The following is a 25,027-nucleotide window of genomic DNA, read 5'->3' as shown; positions in this document are numbered from 1 at the left end:
CCTGTTGGTCCCACTCCGCTGCCTTCCAGCATCTGCCTTCGGGTGCCTCCACCCTGCCCACCTAATGCCTCCCGGCAAAAAGGTTTATGCCAATGCTCCTGCCTGCCTGGGAGGGAGCCAAGACCAGGATGGAGATAGGAGCCACGTGTCTGCACCGGCTTGGCCTCAGTGCAGACAGAGTGGATGACGGGGTATCCCGGCGCTCACCTTCCTGCTCCGCACACACCACGCCGGCCGCCGCGCCGTGCCGGCACGTTCCCGGGCCCATCTCTCTCTGTTGGCACTCCAGCAGCAAGGACTCGGTGCCCCGGCAGCTCAGCCCCTCCAGCAGGGCACGGCCGGGCCCGGGGCTGAGCTGGGCTCCGAGGGGCGCCGCCTGGGCTGGCCCACAGCCCAGCTGCCTGCAGACCACCCCGGCTTCCAGCAAGGTCCAGCCGCTGCTGCACACCCCGTGCCAGGTAGCGTTGTAGAGCACCTCCAGCCGCCCCGCGCAGGGCCCGGGGCCGTCCTGCAGCCGCAGCTCCAAGGGGTTCGTGCCTGCAAAGGAGAGGGGCAGGGGGGTGAGGGGGCCTCTCCAACCCCATATGGCCATGAGAGCTTCTGATTTGCTCCTGGGCATTTTTTTCCGGTGCGCTGCTGAAGGCAAGCCACCAGCACCCATGACCAGCCACAAAAGCATGGGTCGCCTTGCTCCATCCTCTTGGACAAGATGCCTTAATAAGCAACATCCCCTCGGGGCTGGTATCTGTGAGATGGGGCTCGTGGGAGACCCATGCCCATTTCCTCGGTGACACTGGATTCCTGCGCCTAGGAAACAGGCGCCTGGATTATTTTTTTTTTAAGCAAGTCTCTGCCCATCACAGGATGTTCTCGTTGACGAGCTAGAGGGACATAGTCTACGTTAAATCAATAGGAGTTGGGTGCACAGCTCTAAGGCAGGGTGGCATTTTTGCTCAACTCCAAGCCTGGCTGGGTGAAAGCTGACTTCTGCTCTGGGGAGGGGATGGGGAAGAGTGAGCGGAGAGGAGAGAGCCTGGTACAGCCCTGGGATAGAACAGCCACTCCAGCAGCCATCAAGCCCTCCCTTGGATGGACACCAACCTCTTGGCTCGCCTGCCCCGGTCCCTGCAGCTGGGGTTACCTGAGCACACCACGCCTGCATCCTCGCTGTGACCGCAGTTGTGCTCTCCCCAGTTCCTCAGCTCACACTCGGTGAGGGCGGACTCGGTCCCTGTGCAGTGAACATCATCCAGCCAGATGGGATCTGACCCTGGTCCAAAATGAGCCGAGCCCGGTGCTGTCAGTGCCATCCCACAGCCCAGCTGCCTGCACACGACCATGGCATCATGGAGGTCCCAGGTGTCATCACACACGGTCCCCCACTTCTGGTTGTGAAGGACCTCGACTCTCCCCAGGCAGCTGTTGGAGCCGTTCACCAGCCGCAGTGGGCGCTGCCCCGAAGTGCCCACACCTGTGAAGGGAGCAAGGGGCACGTTCATGCCTGACCATCATCCCTGGCTCCAGGTGGGCTTTGCAAGGTGCAAAGCCACGGGAAAACTTGAGTGTCCTTCTGCACATGCAGCCTTTGGTTGCCTGGGAAAGGTGCTACACCGTCAGGGTTGTCTTGGGATTTGCTTCTCATGGGGGTGGATAAAGAGAGGTCGCAGCTTCAGCGCCTCGGGTTTGGAGCCTGACAAAGGGTCTTGGGTCAACATTGAGTATGGGAGGATCCTGGGGTCAACAGTCACTATGGGGTGGGAGGGTCTTGAGGTCAACACTGACTACAGGAGGGTTCTGGGGTCAACAGTGACTATGGGAGGATCTTGAGGTCAACACTGACTACAGAAGGGTTCTGGGGTCAACAGTGACTATGGGAGGGTCTTGGGGCCAACGCTGACTATGGCAGCGTCTTGGGGTCAACAGTGACTATGGGAGGGTCTTGGGGTCAACACTGACTATGGAAGTGTCTTGGGGTCCACAGTGACTATGAGGGGGGTCCTGGGGTCAGTAGTGACTACAGAGTCCCTGGCTACCTGGGATGCAATCGAGCTGATTCTGCACCCCAACCTGCATGGTACTTATGCTGACTACTCACCTGAGCACACCACGCCAGCATCTTCCCGGTGGTCACAGCTGTGGGATCCCCATGGCCTGGTCTGGCATTCGGAGAGGGCAGCTTCTGTCCCTGTGCAGTTGACACTATCCAGCCAGATGCGTCCGGACCCTTGCCCGAAGTGAGCCGAGCCCGGGGCCGAGATGGCCGTCCCACAGCCCAGCTGCCGGCAGACCACCGCGGCCTCAGCCAGGCTCCAGCTGCTGGAGCACACCGTCCCCCACTGAGAGTGATGGAACACCTCCACGCGCCCTGCACAGCGGCCAGGGCCGTTCTCCAAGCGCAGATGAGTTGGTGTGTTGGTGGCCGTGCCTGCTTGTGACATGAGACACAAGGCAAGCATCAGACCGGATCTCCCCAAGGTGCCTCTTCTTGCCACCATGGTGAGACCCACGCCAGAGGATGCTCCCCTGTGTTCTGCAACAAAGAGCTGTGGAGGAACATCTAAACTTTGGGGCTAAACATCTCAGGTGTGGACAAAACCAGCTGTGCAACCTCAGAGCTGGCACACGTTCAACATGAGCACAAGCAAACCAGAAATGGCTGCAATCCTTCTTATAAGTTCTCCCAGGTCACTGCCCAGGAACCCTTCCAGTGGCTGCAGCAGCACCCAAAAGAGGAGACTGTCTGCAGACCACTATTGCCACAGCCCTTTCTTCAAAAAGACTTCAGGGCCCCCCACCCCATGCCTGCACAGTCTGTGGGCTACTGGTTGCCATAAAGTGGTGGGTTGGGACTTTCTAGGACCATCTGGCACCTGGTCCGGTTCTTCCCCTCTTGCCTCGGTGCCTACGGGAGTGCGCTTTTTGTGTGCTGCCCAAAGGGCATCCTTCCCTTCCCGTTATCCCTGCTGCTCCTTAATTTCATGGTCCTGTGTGCTAAAAAGTGCCAGCGTGGCATGCTGGGATATGAGGGACAACGTCACCCATCCAGGTGTCTGCTGCCCAGCCCTTGGCTGCCGCTGTGAAACCAGTAGGGATCGCCAGAGCAGAGCATCCTCTGCTCGAATTCTCCTCCTGGCCCACAAGCGTGGTGTTACCTGCGCACACAGCGCCGGCATCTTCTCCGTGGTGACAGTTGTTGACACCCCAAGGTCTGGCCAGGCATTCGGACAGGGCAGCTTCGGTCCCAGAGCACTGAACGTTGTCCAGCCAGATGGGGCCCGATCCCTGGCCAAAGTGAGCCGCACCGTAGGCTGAGACTGCCGTCCCGCAGCCCAGCTGCCGGCACACCACGCTGGCATCGGGGAGGCTCCAGTCGTCGTCGCACACGGTTCCCCACTGATGGTCGTGCATCACCTCTACTCTTCCAGAGCAGTGGTTTGGGCCGTTCACCAGGCGGAGCTCTGCAGGACCAGCATGGATGGCCGAAGGGTGGCTGGATGAATCTACAGAGGGCACAAGAGGTGCACCATGAAAATTCCCTGTCCCTCGTTTCTTTGGGACCATTCTGCTCTCCACTACAGTTGTTAGCTGTGCCCAGTTGCTACCAACACGCAGCCACCTCAGGACTGGGAGGGGGGTGATGCCATGTGGTCCTAGCAACCTGTGGTCTTTCCAGCTGTGGCTGGAGATGCTGAGGATGCTGGGCCAGGAGAAGGAGGAAAGCTTTTTTCCCTGGCGTTCGCGGGGCACCACTTTGCAGGTGGCGGTGACAACCAAGGGGGCTCAGCACACCTGCATGCCGATGCCTGTTGGGACAATTCTGGCACCAGTGCCTCCAGCATCTACCAGTTGCCATGAGTGCCTACGTCTTGATCTGCCACTAGAGCTCCAATCTTTCGGAGCTCCAAGCTTTTGGAGGACCACAGTTTGTGGCCATAAGAGCACTCTCCAGCTGGTTGTGGCTCGCTAGAGGCAAGAGTAGGGAAACCATCCTGTCTCTGGTGTTGGTGCTGGAGAGGAGGAACCTGGGTGTCTCCTCCTGGCATTCTCAGGAAGGTGGAGTTAGCACGGATAACGTTTCCAAGCCTGCTTCCCAAATCGCTCCCTAGTCTGCAGTCCCTTGTATGGGACAAACCGAAAAACCATCCCTTGCTGGGGCCGTGGGGGCTCTGTGCCACGGGGAGCTTTTGGAAAACGGCGGGGTCAGCGCTCCTGGCGAGAGAATTGCTTTGCAGACCATGTGTCATCATCCTCCCCTGCCCCATAACTTCCACGGGGCATTACCTGAGCACACCACACTGGCGTCTTCGCCGTGGTGGCAGTTGTTCTTGCCCCAGCCCTTCGTCCTGCAGTGGGACAGGGCAACCTCCATCCCCGTGCACTTGACGTCGTCCAGCCAGATGGGACCAGACCCTGCCCTGAAACGCCCGACCCCCAGGGCCGACAGCGCCGTGCCGCAGCCCAGCTGCCGGCACACCACGCTGGCGTCCTCCACGTCCCACCAGTCATCGCACACCGTTCCCCACTGGTTCCTGTAGAAGACCTCAACCCTGCCAGCGCAGCGGTGCGGGCCGTCCGACAGGCGGAGGGGAGCCTGCTGGGCAGCGACCAGGTCTGCAAGAGGGATAGGGAGAGGGTCTGGTGTGGAAGAGAACACAGGGAAAGGCTGCGTCGTTTGCACGAGATCCACAGAGCCTCCGCAAACGGCGGTGGCTTACGTGAACCATGGACGTGCTTCTCCTTCGGCTCAAACGGGAAAAAAAAAAAAAATCCAAGTCCAGGAGAGAAAATGCTTCGCAAACCCCCTTTTTGAAAGACAATTATCTTTAAAGAGGCCTCGGATATTTTTTTCCTTTGTATTCCCAATAAATGAACGGGAAAACACTGCCGGCGGGATTGAAAACTCCGGGAAACTGTACGTAGGGAGTAGCTGCCAGCAGCTGATGGGAAAGGTGGGGTCTGTCTGAGTGCAACCTGGTGCTTTAATCAGTGATTTGCCTGATCGCTAATCAATAATCAATCACGATCGCGACCAATAATCGCTCCAGGGAGCCTCTGCAGCTCCTTAGCCCTAGGCCGCCTGGGTCAGGGTCTGGGTAGAGGCTGCTGCAGCATCTCCTGGAGAAGGGGATGCCAATCGAGGCGGGCAGAGGGAACACAAAGTCAGGAAAGCACCTCAGCATCCCGCTCGCAGCACAACGGGTCGGCCCTGGGAAGCCTTCGTGTCCGCGGGGCGCGGAGCAGAGCAGCCGCCAGCATTTGTGCTGGGGCCAAGAGGACTTTGTGCCCTTTGCCAACGAGCTGGCCGGCCCCGAAGAGGCAGCCAACACAAATAACCAGTTTCTGGTCCCGACTGCCACTGGCTGGTGAGGCTCCAAGCGCTTCCCAGTCGTCCTGCGCAAGGGCAGCGGCACGGTGGCCAGGATAATTACCCGACTAACGAGGTCTTCTTCCCCATCTGCCGCTTTCTCTTCCTTTTACAGGCTGGTGGGTCAAAGGAAGCTTTGCCCCATCCACCAGCAAGTCCAGTCCTCCCCGTTCCCGCAGAGCTCCGACCCCCCTCTTTCTCCTAGGATGCTCCTTTCCCCGCGTGACAGCCACTCACCGCAGAGACACCCCAGGCAGAGGAGGAGCGCTGCCCCGGCGATGCCAGCCGGGCTGCTGCGCCCAGACTGGAGGCGATGTCTCCAGAACCCCATGCTGGTCACGTACGCCGTGAGACAGGGGCCCGTCCCAGCACAGGCTGCCGCGCGCCGGGCTGGGTGCCGCGGGTGGCAGGAGCAGGTTTATCCCCTCCTCTGCAGCGACGTGCCCCGTGTTTGCCCGGCGCTCATCCCTCCTCCCACGTTGATCCCTCCTCCTTGCTCTCCCTGGGATTTTGGCCGCTGGTTTTAAGTGCTCTAAGTGCCTCTCCAGCACTAGAGCCACGTCTGCTGGGAGGCTCCCCCCATTCCCAGCCACATCTGCCCCATTTCATCCCCACCTCCCCACCTCAGCTCAGCTCCTGGCTGCGGATCCAGCAGCGGGAGGGTTTGGAACACTCACTGATGGGGGTTTGCACCCTCAGGAAAAGCTGAGCCTCATCTCGCGTGTGTCCAAAGGTGAACCCTGCCATATAGAGACACCCCCAGGCGCAAGAAGCCTCCTTTCCCTTGCCAAAATAAGGAATTTTCATAGAATCACAGACTGCCTGTCCCACCACATTGGTGGCTGAACCTCCTGTCTGACCTCCCAGCCTCCTGCAAAGAGCCAAGTGAACATCCCTGGTCAAATCTCCAGGTTCCATCGAACTGGAACAAGCCAGAGATGTGCCCAGAATGGCTCATCCGCCGAGGAGATGAAGGAGCGGGTGGCTCAGCAGCAGCCTGAGATGACCACCCAGTGCAGGAGGACCCTGGAGCTGAACTCCCCTAAACCGTGCCGGGAAAGGGCTGAAAAGGGAACTGTGCTTCTTAGGAGCGGAATTGGGTTGAGTGCAACCCTGGGAACAAGAAGGAAGCTTTAGGAACAAGAAGGAAGAAAAGCGAACTGCACAAAGCCTGCTGCATCTGTTGCATCCCCGTTCCCCTCATCAAGGTCATTGAGGAGTGACTGTTCCCCTGCTCATCAGCAGAGAGCAGGACCAGGGAAGTCAGGGGTCAGCACAGGATGTCCTCATGGCCTCAGGCAGAACTGCTACATCTGACGTATGTTTTCATCTCAAAGTGCCCGAAATAAGGTGCCAAGGGTTGTCGCTGCAGCATGGAAGGGACCATGGGTTGCATACACCAGGTCATGGTGCCAGGACCTGCGTGCCTGGTGGGACAAGACCTGCTGAGCAAGACTGGATAAGGGGGGAAGGATACAGCCGTGCTGTAGTCCCCACCACCCTCCAGCAGCAGCCCATGGAGTGCAGGACATCTAGGAGTGTCCCGGGGCTCTCGGACCTGGGGAGAAACATAAAGCTGGTGTTACAGCAGAAGCCTTGAGAAGTGGAAACACGCCAGTCAGTGCAGAGGACAGGCGTGAGATGATGAGAGGTAGGGCACGCTAGGAGCCCAAGGCCATCAGCGGCTCACTGATCGTCACTTGCAAGCCTGGATCTGGACAAAGCCAGTTGTAGGGCTGAAAAAACAAGCACCCAACACAGAGAAAAAGCTCCACACGTAGTCGGTTTGGGCGCAATAGCGATTTGCAGGCAGATAAGGGAAGAACCAAGTGCAATGGTATGTCAGAAAACATACGAATCCAAAAATGGAGGAAGAAGAAACTCCACCATCACCACACACTTCCCTGGAAAAGCCTGGACCCTTGATGACCCACTGCCAAGCCCTGTTGCATGAGGAAGCCTGGTGTTGTTGACCTTCAGATTGAGGGAACAGCAGAAAAATGAGCATAGGACCTGGAAAAGTGGCAGAAACTGGGGAGCGTGTGCCCTGGGCAACTCCTTTGTAGTGTGATAGAGCCCAGGATCAACCCATCCATGCAGCAGGCCAGTGACGAGTGGTGTTCCTCAGGGGTCATACTGGGACCAGTGCTATTTAACATCTTTGTTGGTGACATGGACCGTGGGATCGAGTGCACCCTCAGCAAGTTCGCCGATGACACCAAGCTGTGTGGTGCCGTCGACACGCTGGAAGGGAGGGATGCCATCCAGAGGGACCTGGACAGGCTGGAGAGATGGGCCTGTGAGAACCTCATGAAGTTCAACAAGGCCAAGTGAAAGGTCCTGCATGTGGGTTGGGGCAATCCCAAGCACAAGTACAGGCTGGGCGGAGAATGGATGGAGAGCAGCCCTGAGGAAAAGGACTTGGAGGTGGTGGTTGATGAGAAGCCCAAGCCGGCACCGTGTGCTGGCAGCCCAGAAAGCCAACCGTGTCCTGGGCTGCACCCAGAGCAGCGTGGGCAGCAGGGCGAGGGAGGGGATTCTGCCCCTCTGCTCTGCTCTCCTGAGAACCCCCCTGCGGTGCTGCATTCAGCTCTGGGGTCCCCAGGCTCCGGGGAGACCTTTGAGCACCTTCCAGTGCCTAAAGGGGCTACAAGAAAGCTGGAGAGGGGCTTTGGACAAGGGTGTGGAGTGACAGGACACGGGGCAATGGCTTTGAACTGAAAGAGGGGAGATTTCGATGGGATCTGAGGAAGAAATTCTTCCCTCTGAGAGTGCTGAGGCACTGGACAGGTTGCCCAGAGAAGCTGTGGCTGCCCCATCCCTGGAAGTGTTCAAGGCCAGGTTGGATGGGGCTTTGAGCAACCTGGTGTAGTGGAGGGTGTCCCTGCCCATGGCAGGGCTTGGAACTAGATGATCTTGAAGGTCCCTTCCAACCCAAACCATTCTGTGATTCTATAAGTATCAACTGAAAATTCCCAACATTGCCATCAACGGGACTATGAAACGTTCACGCAAGGCTCACTATACGTCTACCACAGAGTTACCACTCAGAGAAGCACTTCCACAAGTCGTAGACACTCCTCCATACGTACCACAGCCACAGACTTGGCCACAGTCTTGTCTGCTCCTCCTTTGCAAGTGTCCTGCACGCTGTAGGATCAACTTTTACTCATTAGTTCTCCAAGCTTTTGGCTGTTGGGGCTCTTCATGCACTCGTTTCCCTTCATAGCTGCTCCCCATACATCATAGAAGCCATCTTCTGTTTTCCAGCTTGGTCAATCATCTCAGGGCACTCCAAGCCTTCATCTTCCAGGCCCCTGTGACCCAGCGTACGTCCCATTTCCTCTCTTCTCCTGCCTTGCAGATGTTCATGCCTTTATCCCACTGCAGCCGACGCTTGATCTCATCACTCATCCTTTTTCCCTCTGGTGGGCCACCTATCCGTTTTCTTGGTCTTCCGTGAGCAGGACTGTCCTGCCAACATACAGCAGGTTGCTTGCACGGGGTCGTGCTCAGCTGCTCATAGTCCCACACCCTTTGAGTTGGTGTGACCAACAGTGGTACTCAGTGCTGATTTCTACAACCAGAGCTTCTTCAACCCCCTGTCAGCATCCCTCCGCACGGCTGACTTGCACCTCCGTGCCCTCCAAGCCCTTCGGAAGAAGCCCCTGTCCTCTGAGAGGCCCCAGGAGACTGATGTCCAAGGCACAGGAGCGTGTTTGGGAACACAGCAGATGGAAGAGATGAGTGAGACCTAGTTGCCCCCATACAGATGCATCTAGTGAGCTGTGGGCCCTTTGTCGTGTTTGCCAGTCCCATATCCATGTCCCGGAACTCGGACATCTCCGATGGCTCCAAGTACCTACACGAGGCCTACACTGAGCTTCCAGGTGGAGCATGCAAAACGGTTCAACTCAGTTGCTGCAGGGAAGCAAGCCCCTGGCACGTACTTCGGGGTAAAATGATTTGCTACAAAAAAAGAGAAGAAAAAAAAATCCCTCCAAGAGCAAAACACTGCCGGAATCTCAGAGAATGTTTTTATTTTCACAAATGGACAAAAAAAAAAAAAAAAAAAAAGAAAGAGAAATTTGGAAAAACAAATATTTAAAATTTCTACCTGTCACTTGTCTTCCGCGCGCAGACAGCTGGTGCTGCATAGCATGTGCCACACCTCGTACCGCTCAGGGTGACCACCCAAGTGGGCCTGAAGATGGGTGGTGGATCTGGTGACCCAGTTCTGGAGAGACGAGGTGGCCCGGGGTCCTTGGTGAAGCTGTTTGCTGGGACAGAACTGCACCACTGGAATTTTAGGTCTGGGTTGGTCACAGGCTCTGCTCTCTTCTCGTCATCGTTCTAAGCAGGGGCCACCTTGGCTGACACTTGCTCCTCTCCAGGTGTTGACATGGACATGGAGCCAGCTCCTCCACGTGCATAAAACCTACAGAGCACGGTGATGCAGCTGGTGATCTGCTCTGCGTCGGAGACAGCACAAACCACTGTGGCTTGGCCAACACCAGTGGCAGCACAGGGCACATCACCACCGCCCTGCCAGCACTCAGACATGAAGCCAGCTTCACAGAAACCACCCTTGATCCAGCATTTGGTCCACACACAGCACCTTTCCTCAACATGACGGACGTTCAACAAGACAACACGGGGATGTTCATCACAGGCAACCCCAACTGCCCACCCCCACTTTCCAAGAGTCTCCACCACAGCCTGAAAACTTCAGGAACAGAGACAATTCCTGGTCTTCTCAGGCTAAAGGTAGAACATCCCTTGCCAATGGGGAGCTAGGAAGCCATAGACTGATCCTCTGCTCAGAGCTGCTGTCTGACGTACGGGCAGTGCGGGCAGCAGAGGGAGGCGCAGGCAGTGTCTGAAGCAGCTTCAAGGGCTGCCCCACCCTTCAGCGTGTCCATAACCCAGCAGGGAAGATGGTGTCAAAGCGAAAGGGGAAGAGTGGAAAAAAGGAGAAAGGGGAAGGGGATGGGGAGAGAAGAGGTCAAACCAAAAAAAGAAGTTCCTTTGAACACAAGCCACAGGGGGGAAAAAGCCTTCTGCCTCAATTCTGCTGACATCAATGTTTTGAAGAAAACCCATGCCCAACCACGCACCACTTCCGCAGACTCCGCTGCCCTCTCCGCAGCGGAGCTCACCTCGGGGGGGATGAAAAGCCCTGTTGTGCACTGGCCTCCTCCTCTGGTACCGAAGAGCCCCCACACCAGCATGGAGACTGGAAGGATGATCAACACCAACGGGAACAGCGGCAGAGACCGCGGAGGTCTGACGGTAACACAGCCTGTGGAGAGAGAGCAAACATCTCTTCATGTCTTCAGCTTACTCAGGAGATAAACGGACATCACAAGGACAAGAGGGGAAACGTGGTAAATTCCCATTAGGCAGCGGGAAATACTCTTCCCCCCATGGGGATGGTTAAATATTGTTAACAGAGATAAGAAAGGCATTTGGATCTCCATCACTGAGGGCTTCCACATCTTCACTGGTCAAGGCCAACACCAACACAGTCCAGTTGGTCTAACAGAGTGGAAGATCAGACCAGGCTCTGCAGAAACCCCTTCCAAGCACCATCGTAGCGTACCCACAGAAGAACTCCTCTCTGAAGCCATGACCTGGACCACGCTCACCTAAGCACACGGCACCCACATCTTCACCATGGTTGCAGCTATGAGATCCCCACAGAGCTTGATGATGATGGCACCTTCCATTCCTGTGCAGTCCACCTTATCCAGCCAGATGGGACCGTGTCCTTGCCTAACCGGGGCCCTGCCAGGGGCTGGTACGGCCAGCCCACAGCCCAGCTGCCGGCACACCACCTCGGCATCGCTCAGGTCCCAGCTGGCATCGCACAGGTCCCCTGCTGCTGGTTGTGGTGGATTTTGACTCATCCTGAGCGGCAGTTGAGCCATTCACCAGCCTGATGCGAGCAGGTTCTGAAAAGAGACAAGCGCCAAAAACATCTGGATGTCCCAGGAGAGGTGACAGGGCTGGAGCTGCCCAGTCCTTCAGTCATGCCAGAACCTCGTGGCTGGAGGATGAGGAGGTTGCCCACTCAAAATGAGAAGAGCAGGCTCCCCTCAGGTGCTCACCACCTCCCCAAACTCATCACCCTCCCTGGCAGGTGGCATCTGGATGGATGTCCCCTCTGAAGCTCCCTCTTCCATTTCCCAGCATATACCCATCCATCAGGGGACTCTTTCTGTCTCCGTTGGCAGGGCTGCAACAGGGACATCTACATTCACAACCATTTCAAAGGTCTTCTGCTCTTTTCTTCATCCCTCTCTCCCTCAAAAAAACAAAAAAAAAGACTATGATAACCAGGGTGCCAGACCTGATGGGGCAGGAGTCAAGAACTACCTGTGCATCCAACGCCAGCATCCTCTCCGTGGTGGCAGTTACAGCTTCCCCAGGACCTGGCCCCGCACATGGTGCCCCATTTGCCATCGTGGAGGACTTCAGCTCTGTCGGAGCAGAAACTCAAGCCATTCACCAGCCTGGTACGGGTCGAACCTGGAGCAGGTGCCCCTGCAAACACCCAAAGACTTTGCTGGACATGTCATTGCCAGCAATGCTCAGAAGCAGGGTCTCCTGCCCGGCAAGCCCGGATGGCATCCAACAGGCTGTGCTCATGAAAAGCTTCATCATGGCCAGGGAGCTTCAGCCTCGATGCCAGGAGATGTGGAGAGCTTTGGAAGGTGAGAACAGCATGTGGAAACTGCCTGGAGTCATGGTGTGAAGAGGCTAATTCTTCACAAGGTAGAGAGGGAGTAATTCTGCCCACCTGTAGGGGCCAGATCCAGCTCAAAACCAAGGGTTCTGCCTGCCAGTGGCCACAGGTACGTGTGTCTGCAAGCTGGGTGCAGTGGGTGCACTCACTGTACAATCAGAGGACACCCATCCAACAGCAAGGCAGAACCAGTGAATAGCAAGAGGCAACCAGTCAGCAGCAAGGGAAGACCAGTCAGCAGCAAGGGACGACCAGTCAGCAGCAAGGGACGACCAGTCAACAACAGGGGAAGACCAGTCAACAACAGGGGAAGACCAGTCAACAACAGGGGAAGACCAGTCAACAGCAAGGGACAACCACTCAACAAGAAGTAGCTACCAGTCAAAAACAAGGGACAACCAATCAATAGCAAGGGACAAGACAGTTGTCCTGCCTGCTGTTTAACCCTTTGGTTGCCCACCGTGGCTGATGCAAGCCATGGTAGGTGCGTATTCCTCACCTGAGCACGCGACACTGGCATCTTCCCTGTTGCCCACAGTTGTGGGCCCCCCAGAGCCGTGCCTGGCACCCAGAAAGGGTGGCCTCTGTCCTGGCGTAGTGTACGTTGTCCAGCCAGATGGGTCCTGCTCCTTGCCCGTAGAGAGCCCTGCTCGGGTAGAAACAGCCACCAAGACATGAAGAAGTGAAGCCGTAATGTGTTTTCCCCACCACGGTGACACAAAGGCAGACGACGTAAGGACTAGACAAAGATGGACAATATCTGAGCAGACAATATGTGACACACGCAGATACGTGGTAACAGGAGATGTGGGGCACGGAGGGGGAGCAAGGGGAACATGTGGGGCAAGGAGCGGGTGCAGGAGCAAAGGGGGAGATGGTGGGGCAGCCCCCCTGTACTGGTGGCCCAGGCCAGCACCCGCAGGAGCGTCTCCTGCCCCATCTCCTGCACCAGCCCCTCGGGGATCTATGAGGCACCTCAGGCATCAGGGCAGGTGGGCCACCAAGCCCCTGAAGACACGTTGCCCTCCCACAACCACCACCCCCATGGCCCACTTACCCCCAGGGGGAACACGACATGGTGGCTGCAGGGTGGTGATGTCTTCAGACCCAGTTCGGGGGGCTGTGGGCAAGAGGGGGGCAACAACGAGGGGCAAGAGGAGGGGGTGGGCTGTAAGCAGGGGGCAATGAGGCTGTTATCCAGCAATGAAGGGGTTAAAATCTTTATCTAAGAATTTCCTGAAGGGTTTAGTAGCTGTTTGCACACCCCAACTCCCGCCAGCACCTCAAATCCCCCCTCAGCCACCCCAACACCCCAAATCCCCCCAGCACCCCAAACCCCCCAGCACCCCAAACCCCCCTCAGCCACCCCAACCCCCCCAGCACCCCAAATCCCCCTCAACCCCCTAAATCCCCCCCATCACCCCACCCCCCAGCACCCCAAATCCCTCTCAGCCACCCCAACTCTCCCCAGCACCCCAAATCCCCCCCAGCACCCCAACCCCCCCCGCACCCCAAATCCCCCTCAGCCACCTCAGCACCCCCCAGCACCTCAAATGCCCCCCAGCACCCCAAATCCCCCTCAGCCACCCCCTGGCACCCCACCCCCCCCAGCACCCCAAATCCTCCTCAGCACCCCGACCTCCCCAGCACCCCAAATCCCCCCTCAGCCCCCACCCCTCCCGCCCCCTGAACCCCCCCAGCACCCCAAATCCCCCCTCAGCACCCCAAATCCCCCCCAGCCACCCCAACCCCCCCAGCACCCCAAATCCCCCTCAGCCACCCCCCACCACCCCAACCCCCCCAGCACCCCGACCCCCCAGCACCCTAAAGTCCCCCTCAGCCCCCCACCCCCCCAGCACCCCAAATCCTCAACCCCCCAAATCCCCCCCCAGCACCCCAAATCCCCCTCAGCCACCCCAACCCCCCCCAGCACCTCAAATGCCCCCCAGCACCCCAAATCCTCCTCAGCCCCCCCCCCCAGCACCCCACCCCCCCAGCACGCCAAATCCCCCTCAGCCCCCGCCTCCCGCCGCGAGCCCCCCACCCCTCCCGCCCCCCGAACCCCGCCGGGCCCCGTCCCTCAGACTCCACCCGGACCCCCCAACTCCCCCCCGACCCCCGGAGGCCCCTGGGGGGGACACGCGGCCCCTTACCGCGGTGCCGCGCCGGCCACCCGGCCCCGTAACGGCGCACACCGGGCGCGCCCGCGTCTCCCTCCCCGCCGCCCAAGATGGCGGCACGGCGGACTACATTTCCCAGCAGCCCCCGCGCGGGCCCGGCCCGGCCACTGGCTGCGCGCGGCGCGCGAGGGGGGGCGTGGCTCCGCAGGCGGCGCGGCCCGGTCGCTGCGCGGCGGCGGCGGCGGGGGCGGGCGGGCGTGCGGCGGCGGGCGGGCGGTCGGAGCGGGCCCTGCCCAGCGCTGCCCTGCCCCGCCGCGGCGGCACCTCCTCCCCTGCGCCCTTCCCGGCAGGTGAGCGGGCACCGGGGGGCGGCGGCGGCGGGACGGGGCCGGGGCGGCTGCGGCGGCGGCGCCTGCGCGGGGCGGGCGGCGGGGGCGGGGCCTGAGGGGCTTGAGGGGAGGAGGGGGCGGAGCCGGGGGGGCGGGGCCTGGCGGGGCTTAGGGGAGGGGGGCGGGGCCTGGAGGGGCGGCGGGGGCGGGGCCTGAAGGCACGGCGGGGGCGGGACATGAGGGGAAGCACGGGCCGGTGGGGGCGTGGCCTGAAGAGGAAAGTGGGCCGGGACAGGGGGCGGGGCCTGGGGGGGGTTGGAGGGCGGTGGGGGCGGGGCCTAAAAGGATTTCAAGCGCGGTGGGGGCGTGGCCTGGGAGGATCAAGCCTCAGCAGGGGCGGGGCCTGAGGGAGATCACTGGCTGGTGAGGCGGGGGCGGGGCTTGTGCGGGCCAGGCCACGCCCCCCGTGCTGCTGAGGCACTGGGGCCACTCCCCTGTGTGAGGCCACGCCCCCTCCCCGTGAGGCCACGCCCCCTCCCCGGTCCGCTGGGGCGGTGGGGGTGTCCCACCCTGCCCGGCCCCCCCATGTTTCTCCCCCCAGGACCGTCGGCATGGCGGGAGCGCCGCCGGCGACGGGGCCGGCCGCGTGCCGGGCCGGTGCCACGGGCACGGCGGAGCAGCCGTACGCCTGCCGGGAGTGCGGGAAGGCGTTCCGCTGGTCGTCCCGCCTGGCCCACCACCAGCGCAGCCACACGGGCGAGCGGCCCTACAAGTGCCCCGAGTGCCCCAAGGCCTTCAAGGGCTCCTCCGCCCTCCTCTACCACCAGCGCGGCCACACGGGCGAGCGGCCCTACGCCTGCCGCGAGTGCGGCAAAGCCTTCAAGCGCTCCTCCCTGCTCCAGACCCACCAGCGCGTCCACACCGGGCTGCGCGCCTTCGAGTGCGCCCAGTGCGGCCTCACCTTCAAGTGGGCGTCCCACTACCAGTACCACCTGCGGCAGCACACTGGCGAGCGGCCCTACCGCTGCCCCGCTTGCCCCAAAGCCTTCAAGAACTCTTCCAGCCTCCGCCGGCACCGCCACACCCACACCGGCGAGCGGCCCCACGCCTGCCCCGTCTGCGGCAAAGCCTTCGCCCAAGCCACCAACCTCCGGCAGCACCAGCGGGTGCACACGGGCGAGCGGCCCTACGCCTGCCCCCAGTGCGGCAAGACCTTCACCCACTCCTCCAACCTCCTCCTGCACCGCCGCACCCACACCGGCGCCCGGCCCCACGAGTGCCCAACCTGCGCCAAAGCCTTCATCTCCGACGCCTGCCTGCAGAAACACCTGCAGAGCCACGCCGCCGCGCCGCCGCTCCTCCCGGTGCCCGCCGCAGCACCGGAGACACTCTGGCAGTGCTCCGCCTGCCCACTGAGCTTCACCAGCCAGGAGGAGTTGCTGGGCCACCAAGGCAGTCACTCAGCAACAGCGGCGTCCCCCCCAGCTGCCCCTCACCGCTGCCCCACCTGCGGCAAAACCTTCAAGAACAGCTCGGGGCTGGCGCGGCACCAGCACGGCCACGCTGCCGAGCGGCCCTTCAAGTGCACCGCCTGCCCCAAGACCTTCGCCCAGTTGGCCGGGCTGGTGGGCCACCAGCGCAGCCACTCTGCCACCGCCCCGCCGCACCCCTCCGCCGCCACCGCTCGCCCCCCGGCAGCTCCCCAGCCCACCCCGGAGCGCCCGTACCAGTGCACCGAGTGCGGCAAAGCCTTCAAGGGCTCCTCGGGGCTGCGCTACCACATGCGGGACCACACGGGCGAGCGGCCCTACGCCTGCCGCGAGTGCGGCAAAGCCTTCAAGCGCTCCTCCCTGCTCCAGATCCACCAGCGCGTCCACACCGGGCTGCGCGCCTTCGAGTGCGCCCAGTGCGGCCTCACCTTCAAGTGGGCGTCCCACTACCAGTACCACCTGCGGCAGCACACTGGCGAGCGGCCCTACCGCTGCCCTGAGTGCCCCAAAGCCTTCAAGAACACCTCCTGCCTGCGCCGGCACCGCCAGCTCCACACCGGCGAGCGGCCCCACGCCTGCCCCGTCTGCGGCAAAGCCTTCGCCCAGACCTCCAACCTCCGGCAGCACCAGCGGGTGCACACGGGCGAGCGGCCCTACGCCTGCCCCCAGTGCGGCAAGACCTTCACCCACTCCTCCAACCTCCAGCTCCACCGCCGCACCCATTCCGCCGCCCGCCCCTACCGCTGCCCGCTCTGCCCCAAAGCCTTCGTCATGGCCTCCTACCTCCAGCGCCACCTCCGCACCCACACCCCGGGGCTCCGTGGGACCCCCCACCGCCCCCCAGCGCCCCCCACCGAAGCTCAGACCTTCCTGCTGGTGCAGACCCCCCAGGGCCTGCAGCTCATCCCCAGCCCCCCGGCGCCGCCGCGGAAGCTCCTGCTCCTGCCCAGCCCTACAGCCGAGCCCCCCGCCTTCACCCTCCGCCCCGCTGAGGGTCCCACCCCCACGGCAGGGATGGGTGCCCGAGCACCGGGACCCCCCGCCACCGGGCAGAGCATCCTGTTGGTCCCTGGTGCGGGGCAGGCGCTGCCCGGCGTCCAGCTCCAGGCTGTGCCGGGGTCCCCGGCGGGGGCCGGCGTCATCGTCCTGCGGGGTGGCATCAGTGGCGTCCTTCCCCCGCAGGGGCCGCAGCCCCCCGAGGTCACCAGCATCCAGCTCCAAGCAGCCGAGGTGACCAACGTCCAGCTCCAAGCCCTGCCGCAGCCCTTGGAGGTGGCCAACATCCAACTCCAAGCTCCTGAGGTGGCGAATATCCAGCTCCAAGCCACGGAGGTGGCAAGTGTCCAGCTCCAAGCCCTGCCACAGCCCTTGGATGTCACCAGCATCCAGCTCCGAGCTGCCGAGGTGACCAACGTCCAGCTCCAAGCCCTGCCACAACCTTCCAAAGTGACCAACGTCCAGCTCCAGGCCAGTGAGGTGACCAATGTCCAGCTCCAAGCGCTGCCGCAGCCCTTGGACGTCACCAAGATCCAGCTCCAAGCTGCTGAGGTGACCAACGTTCAGCTCCAGGCCCTGCCGCAGCCCTCCAAGGTGGCCAACATCCAGCTCCGTGCTGTGCCGCAACCCTCGGACATCAACATCCAACTGCAGGCCACCGAGGTGACAAGTGTCCAGCTCCAAGCCCTGCCGCAGCCCTTGGATGTCAGCAACATCCATCTCCGAGCCTTGCCACAACCCTCTGAGGTCACCAACATCCAGCTGCAGGCCGCTGAGGTGACAAATGTCCAGCTCCAAGCCCTGCCACGGCCCTCCAAGGTGACCAACATCCAGCTGCAAGCCCTGCCACAACCCTTGGATGTTACCAACATTCAGCTGCAGGCCACCGAGGTGACAAACGTCCAGCTGGAAGCCCTGCCACAACCTTCTGAGGTCACCAACATCCAGCTGCAGGCCACCGAGGTGACAAACATCCATCTGGAAGCCCTGCCACAACCTTCTGAGGTCACCAACATCCAGCTGCAGGCCACCGAGGTGACAAACGTCCAGCTGGAAGCCCTGCCACAACCCTCTGAGATCCCCAACATCCAGCTGCACGCCCTGCCGCAGCCCTCAGAGGTGCCCAGTGTTCATCTCCATGCCACGGACTTGGCAGATGTCCATCTCCAGGCCACGGAGGTACCTGACGTCCAGCTGCAGACCACAGAGGTGACAAATGTCCAGCTGCAAACCACCAAGGTACCTGACATCCATCTCCAAGCTGCAGAGGTGTCCGACATCCGTCTCCAAACCATGGAGGTCCCCAGTGTCCATCTTGAGGCAACAGAGGTGCCTGACATCCATCTCCAGGCCACAGAGGTGCCCAGTGTCCCTCTCAAAACCGCTGAGGTGCCCAACATCCATCTCCAAACAACAAAGGTGACCGATGTTAACCTGCAGGCCACCGAGGTGACTGACGTCCATCACCAAACCATGGAGGTGCCCAGCATCCATCTCCAGGACGCAGAGGTGACCACTGTCCAGCTGCAAGCCACTGAGGTGGCCAGCATCCATCCACAAACCACGGAGGTGACAAATGTCCGTCTACAGACCACTGAGGTGCCCGATGTGTGTCACCAAACCACTGAGGTGCCCAGTGTCCATCTCCAAGTCACAGAGGTGCCCAGTGTCCATCTCCAAGACATCGAGGTGTCCAGTGTCCATCACCAAACGATGGAGGTGCCCAACATCCATCTAAAGATCACGGAGGTGCCCAGCATCCAGCTGAAGACAGTGGAGGTGACAAATGTCCATCTCCAGGCCACTGAGGTGCCCAGTGCCTGTCACCAAATGATGAAGGTGCCCAACATCCAAGTCAAGACCTCTGAGGTGCCCAATGTCCAACTCAAGACCATGGAGGTGCCCAATGTCCAACTCAAGACCACAGAGGAGGTGCCCAGTGTCCAACCCAAGACCATGGAGGTGCCCAGCGTCCAACTCAAGACCATGGAGAAGGTGCCCAACATCCAACTCAAGACCATGGAGGTGCCCGACATCCAACTCAAGACCATGGAGGTGCCCAACGTCCAACTCAAGACCATGGAGAAGGTGCCCAACATCCAACTCAAGACCATGGAGGTACCCAACACCCAACTCAAGACTGTAGAAGTGCCCAACATCCAACTCAAGACTGTAGAGGTGCCCAGTGTCCAACTCAAGACTGTCAAGGTACCCAACATCCAACTCAAGACCATGGAGGTGCCCAGCATCCAACTCAAGACTGTGGAGGTGCCCAGTGTCCAGCTCAAGACTGTCGAGGTGCCCAATGTCCAACTCAAGACTGTCGAGGTGCCCAACGTCCAACTGAAGCCCACGGAGGTGACCACTGTCCCTCTACAGACTGTGGAGGTGCCCAGTGTCCAGCCGCAGCCCCCTGAGGTGCTGGTGGCAGAGGGACACCCATTGCCCTCCCCGTCCCCACGGCTAGCGGTGCTGGGGGCATCCGGGGGGCTGCCCCCTGTGCTGCTGCTGCGGGGGTCCGGGGGGGGCCCTGCCCGCCTCTGCCTGCAGGCGCTGGCCCAGCTGCCCCCCCCCGGCCCACCGCGCATCCTTCTCGTCCGGGGTGAGCCGGTGCCGGGGGGCAGCAGCGGGGCGCAGCCCCCCACCCCGGCCCGGGGGGCGGTTGGAGGTAGCACCAGTGGGGGGGTGACGGGGACGGCACCCCCCACCCCAGAGCTGCCCAGTGTCCCACTGGTTCACACCTTTTGAGGGCGGAGCGGGGGGGATGGACCCCCTGGGAGCCCCAGGACCCCCCCACATGCCCCTGGGTTGCAGTCGTGCCCATCTTTGGAGGGGGGGCTGGACCCCCATGATCCCCAGGACACCCGGGATGCCGCAGGGCCCCCCTGGACCCCTCAGGGCCCCCCCACATGCCTCTGAGGTGCAGTGATGCCCATCTTTGGTGGGGGGGCTGGACCCCCATGACCCCTGGGCCCCCTGGGATGCCGCAGGGGCCCCCCCGGGACCCCTCAGGGCCCCCCCCAGGGGCCCCGGGAGCCCCCAGGACCCCCCCCAAATGCCCCCGGGGTGCAGTGATACCCATCTTCGGGGGGGGCCGTACTCCCATGACCCCTGGTCCCCCTGGGATGTCGCAGGGCCCCCCCCACGGACCCCTCAGGGCCCCCCCAAGGGCTCCCGGGAGCCCCCAGGACCCCCCCCAAATGCCCCCGGGGTGCAGTGATGCCCATCTTTGAGGGGGGGGGTGTCGGACCCCCGGGCCCCCCGGGATGCCGCAGGGCCCCCCCGGACCCCTCAGGGCCCCCCCCAGGGGCCCCGGGAGCCCCCAGGACCCCCCCCAAATGCCCCCGGGGTGCAGTGATACCCATCTTCGGGGGGGGCCGTACTCCCATGACCCCTGGTCCCCCTGGGATGTCGCAGGGCCCCCCCCACGGACCCCTCAGGGCCCCCCCAAGGGCTCCCGGGAGCCCCCAGGACCCCCCCCAAATGCCCCCGGGGTGCAGTGATGCCCATCTTTGAGGGGGGGGGTGTCGGACCCCCGGGCCCCCCGGGATGCCGCAGGGCCCCCCCGGACCCCTCAGGGCCCCCCCGAGGGGGGTCGCACCCGGCCGCCCGGCTCGGCCGGGGCCGTGGTCAATAAACGGTGCCCTCCGCGCCCCCGCGGCCTCGTCGATAGGGGCGTGTTTGGGGCCGGGGGCGGGGCCTGTCGCTGGGGGCGGGGCCTGTCGCTAGGGGCGGGGCCTGTCGCTAGGGGCGGGGCTCGCTCGGGCTGCCGGGTGGGCGCGGGGAGGGGGCGTGGCTGCGGGCGGCGCCTGCGCGGTGAGGCGTGGGGTGGGCGGGGCCATGAGGGGAGGGGGAAGTGGGGGGGGGTTGTGGTGTTTACTGGGAGCACTGGGCAGATGGGGGGGGGATAGGGGGGCACTGAGAGGCGGGGGGGGCACGGGGCTCTGGGGAGCACAGGGGTGCGGGGAGGGCTCGGGGGGGCGTTTGGGGGCGGTGAGGGGTGCGGGGGGTGTGGAGGGCACGGGGGCACCCCCGGCCCGCACCCAGAGGAGCCCCCCCACACCCTGCCCCAGTGCCCGCAGCCCCCACTGACCCGGTATGGCCCTGGTGGGCCTGTGATCCCCCCCAGTACAGCCCAGCCGGTCCCCAGTATGGCCCCAGTGTCCCACCCAGTACAGCCCAGCTGGCCCCCAGTATGGCCCTGCTGATCCCCAGTATGGCCCCAGCATCCCCCCTCAGTATGGTCCCAGTATCCCCTCCCAGTGCGGCCCTGCTGACCCACAGTATGGCCCTGCTGACCCCCAGTATGGCCTCAGTGTCCCCCCCCAGTACAGCCCAGCTGACCCCCAGTATGGCCCTGCTGATCCCCAGTATGACCCCAGTATCCCTCCCCGTATGGACCCACTGGCTCCCAGTATGGTCCCACTTTGTTTGACCCGTGCTGTGCAATGGGGGTGCACACGTGTGTACGCACAGGTACGTGTGCAGGGGTGTGTGTGCATGTCCGTGTGTTTGCACGTGTGTGCGTGCACATGTGTGTGCATGTGTGTGCATGCATGAGTGTGTCCGTGTGTGTGTGTGCAGGTGCACATGTGCGTGTGCATGCATGTTTGTATGTGTGTGTGCTTGTGTCGTGCACGCGTGTGTGCAAGTACACGTGTGTGCATTAATGCATATGTGTGCATGAACATACGTGCAGGTGTGCATGTGCACGTGTGCGAGCATGTGCATGTGCGTGTGCCCACGTGTGTGTGCATGAGCTTGTGCAAGTGTGTCCACGTCGGCGCGTGCACCTGTGTGCACGAGTGTGCAGAGTTGCGTACTTGGCTTCCGTGCACACGTGAGCGTGCAGCAACTGGGTGTCGGGGCAGCGGGAGGCCCCGTGCACACACGTGTCAGGGGGTCCCCGTGCACATACATGTCGGGGGGGGGCCCGTGCCCACACGTGTCAGGGTGGCGAGGCCCTGTGCACACACATGTCGGGGGGGGCCCCGTGCCCACACATGTTGGGGTGGTGGGGGCCACATGCCCACGCGTGTCGGGGCAGCGAGGGGCCCCGTGCACACACATGTTGGGGGATGCCTCATGCCCATGCGTGTCAGGGGGTGCCCCGTGCACACACGTGTGAGGGGGCCCTGTGCCCACGTGTGTCAGGGGGTGCCCCGTGCACACACGTGTCAGGGGGCCCTGTGCCCACGTGTGTCGGGGGGTGCCCCGTGCACACACATGTGAGGGGGCCCTGTGCCCACGTGTGTCGGGGGGTGCCCCGTGCACACGCGTGTCGGGGGCCCCATGCACACGCGTGTCAGGATGGCGGGGGCCACGTGTCCACGCGTGTCGGGGCGACGGGGGCACGTGCACCCACGTGGGCGCTGCACGTGTGTCTCCCCTGGGTGCCGCGTGGCTCCGTGGTTAACCCCTGCCTGCCCTGGCCCGAGCCCTGCCGTGCTGGGGGGGGCACAACCAGAGGGAAAACCCTGCCCCCCCACCCCACACCCCCCCGCCCGGGGGTCCCGGTGCCCCCCCACCCCACCCCAGCCAAGCCCCCCCGGCCCCGGACGGACGGACAGACGGACGGACTGAGTCATCCTTGGCCCGACAGCCCGGCCTGTCCTCCCCGCCCGCCGGCCAGCCCGTCACCACCACCGCCATGGCCTTCACCCTGCTGCTCCTGGGTGAGCCCGGCGGCAACGCCTGCGCGGCACTGGCACTGGCACTGCATGGGCACTGCACTGCATGGGCACTGCACTGGCACTGCATGGGGGTGGCATGCGTGTGGCATCACTGTGGTGTATGTGCTGGGAGGAGGTTGAATATGGCACCGGGCACTGCACTGCACTGCACTGGCACTGGCACTGGCACTGGCACTGGCACTGGCACTGGCACTGGCACTGCATGGGGGTGGCACGCATGTGGCATGAGTATGGTGTATGTGCTGGGATGGGGTTGAATACAGCAGCAGGCACTGCACAGGCACTGCATGGCACTGCACAGGCACTGCATGGCACTGGCACTGCACAGGGTTGGTGTTCATGTGGCATGAGTATGGTGTATGTGCTGGGATGGAGTTGAATACAGCAGCAGGCACTGCACAGGCACTGCGCTGCACTGGCACTCCATGGGGCTGGCATGCGTGTGGCATGAGTATGGTGTATGCGCTGGGAGGGGGTCGAATACGGCACTGGGCACTGCACCAGCACTGTGCTGGCACTGCACTGCACTGCACTGCACGGGCACTGGCACTGCCCGGGGTTGGTGTGCATATGGCACGGCTATGGCATGAGTATGCTGTAGGTGCGGGGAGCGGGGTTGAACATAGCGCTGGGCACTACACGGGCATGGCACAGGCACTGCAGTTGGCACTGCATGGCAGGGCGTTGGGGCACTGCGCTGAGCACTGCACAGGACCCAGTGCTGCGCTGGGCACAGGAAGGGAAGGGCAGTGCTGGGGGGGGGCACTGGGCAGGGCACTGTGAAGGGGCTGGACATGGCACTGGGCACTGCATGGGGCCAAGTTGGGCACTCAGCTGGGGCCGTGGGACACTGTGGGAGCCGGGGCAGGCACTGGGCACTGGGTGGGGTACTGGGTGCCGTGGGCTGTGCTAGGCACTAGGCAGGGTGTGAGGCACTGGGAGTTGGGCACTGGGCACTGGGAAGGGCACTGGGTATGGGGCAGAGATCATGAGTCACTGAGAAGGGCACTGGGCACTGATACTGGTTGCTGGGCACTGGTACTGGTTGCTGGGCACTGGGCTCTGGGCTTGGGGAGGGTACTGGGAAGGCTGCTGATCACTGGATATGGGGCACTGGTCACGGAGAACTGGGAAAGGCACTGGGCATGGAGCACTGGGCACTGGGAAGAGCCCTGGGTATGGGGCATTGGGCACGGGGTAGTGGGCACTGGGCACTGCAGGAGACCACTAGGCATGGGGCACTGGGCACTGGACACTGGACATGGGGTGCTGGACACTGAGAAAGGCACTGGTCATGGAGAACCAGGCACTAGGCATTGGGCAGGGCATTGGGAAAGGCACTGGTAACTGGTCACAGGGCATCAAGCACTGGAAAGGGAACTGAGCACTGAGAAGGGCACTGGGCACTGGTCATCGACACTGGGAAGGGAAGTGGGCACTGGGCACTGGTTATGGGCACTGGGAAGAGCACTGGGCACTGGTCATGGGCACTGGGAAGGGCACTGGGAATTGCACTGGGTACTGTGGGCCATGCTGGGCACTGGGCAAGACGTGGGGCACTGGGAAGATCACTGAGCCTGGGGAAGTGGGCACTGAGAAGGGCATGGCACACTGGGAAGGGCACTGGGCATTGGTCATGGACACTGGGAAGGGAACTGGGCATGGGGAATGGCACTGCACACCGGTTCTGGACACTGGGAAGGGAACTGGGCGCTGGGAAGGGAACTGGGCACGGGGAAGGGCGCAGAGAAGGGAACTGGGCACAGGGAAGGGCACTGGGAAGGGAACTGGGCACTGGGAAGGGAACTGGACACTGGTTATAGACACTGGGAAGGGAACTGGGAACTGGGCACTGGGAAGGACACTGGGCATTGGTCATGGACATTGGGGAGGGCACTGGAAATTGCACTGGGCACTGTGGGCCATGCTGGGCACTGGGCAGAGCGTGGGACATTGGGAACTGGGAAAGGCACTGAGCGTGGGGAAGTGGGCACTGGGAAGGGCACTGAGAAGGGAAGTGGGCACTGGGAGGGGCACATCGGTCATGGGCACTGGGAAGGGCACTGGGAATGGGAACTGGGCACTGGAAGGGAACTGAACACTGGTTATAGACACTGGGAAGGGAACTGGCCATGGGAAATGGCACTGCGCACTGGTTATGGACACTGGGAAGGGCACTAGGCACTGGGAAGGGAACTGGGCACAGGGAAGTGGGCACTGGGCACTGGTTATGGGCACTGGGAAGGACACTGGGCATTGGTCATGGACACTGAGGAGGGCACTGGG

The 25,027-nt window shown here is 62.3% G+C and overlaps 3 protein-coding genes across 3 annotated transcripts in view; 2 read left to right on the top strand and 1 right to left on the bottom strand.

The window, feature by feature from the left end:
- Nucleotides 1–11,274, bottom strand: part of LOC104375815 (scavenger receptor cysteine-rich domain-containing protein DMBT1) — a 32,759-nt gene extending 21,485 nt beyond the window's left edge. The window contains exons 1-6 of the mRNA XM_086631001.1: nucleotides 11,033–11,274; nucleotides 10,525–10,601; nucleotides 4,484–4,611; nucleotides 2,096–2,297; nucleotides 1,142–1,471; nucleotides 208–537 (exon numbers count right to left, since the gene is read on the bottom strand). Of these exons, the coding sequence (XP_086487127.1) occupies nucleotides 208–537; nucleotides 1,142–1,471; nucleotides 2,096–2,297; nucleotides 4,484–4,611; nucleotides 10,525–10,601; nucleotides 11,033–11,274 (1,309 nt within the window). The remainder of the gene's footprint in view (nucleotides 1–207; nucleotides 538–1,141; nucleotides 1,472–2,095; nucleotides 2,298–4,483; nucleotides 4,612–10,524; nucleotides 10,602–11,032) is intronic.
- Nucleotides 1–25,027, top strand: part of LOC104380737 (scavenger receptor cysteine-rich domain-containing protein DMBT1-like) — a 96,652-nt gene that overhangs the window by 68,950 nt on the left and 2,675 nt on the right.
- On the top strand, nucleotides 15,174–19,796 carry ZNF628 (zinc finger protein 628). Its single transcript, XM_086630999.1, has 3 exons — nucleotides 15,174–18,980; nucleotides 19,044–19,226; nucleotides 19,347–19,796. Exons 1-3 carry the CDS (start codon nucleotides 15,174–15,176, stop codon nucleotides 19,794–19,796), a joined length of 4,440 nt encoding a protein of 1,479 aa, XP_086487125.1.

This window comes from Tauraco erythrolophus, unplaced genomic scaffold, assembly GCF_009769465.1.
Source record: "Tauraco erythrolophus isolate bTauEry1 unplaced genomic scaffold, bTauEry1.pri scaffold_66_arrow_ctg1, whole genome shotgun sequence".
NCBI lineage: Eukaryota > Metazoa > Chordata > Aves > Musophagiformes > Musophagidae > Tauraco > Tauraco erythrolophus.
This window is presented reverse-complemented; position numbering and strand designations above follow the sequence as displayed.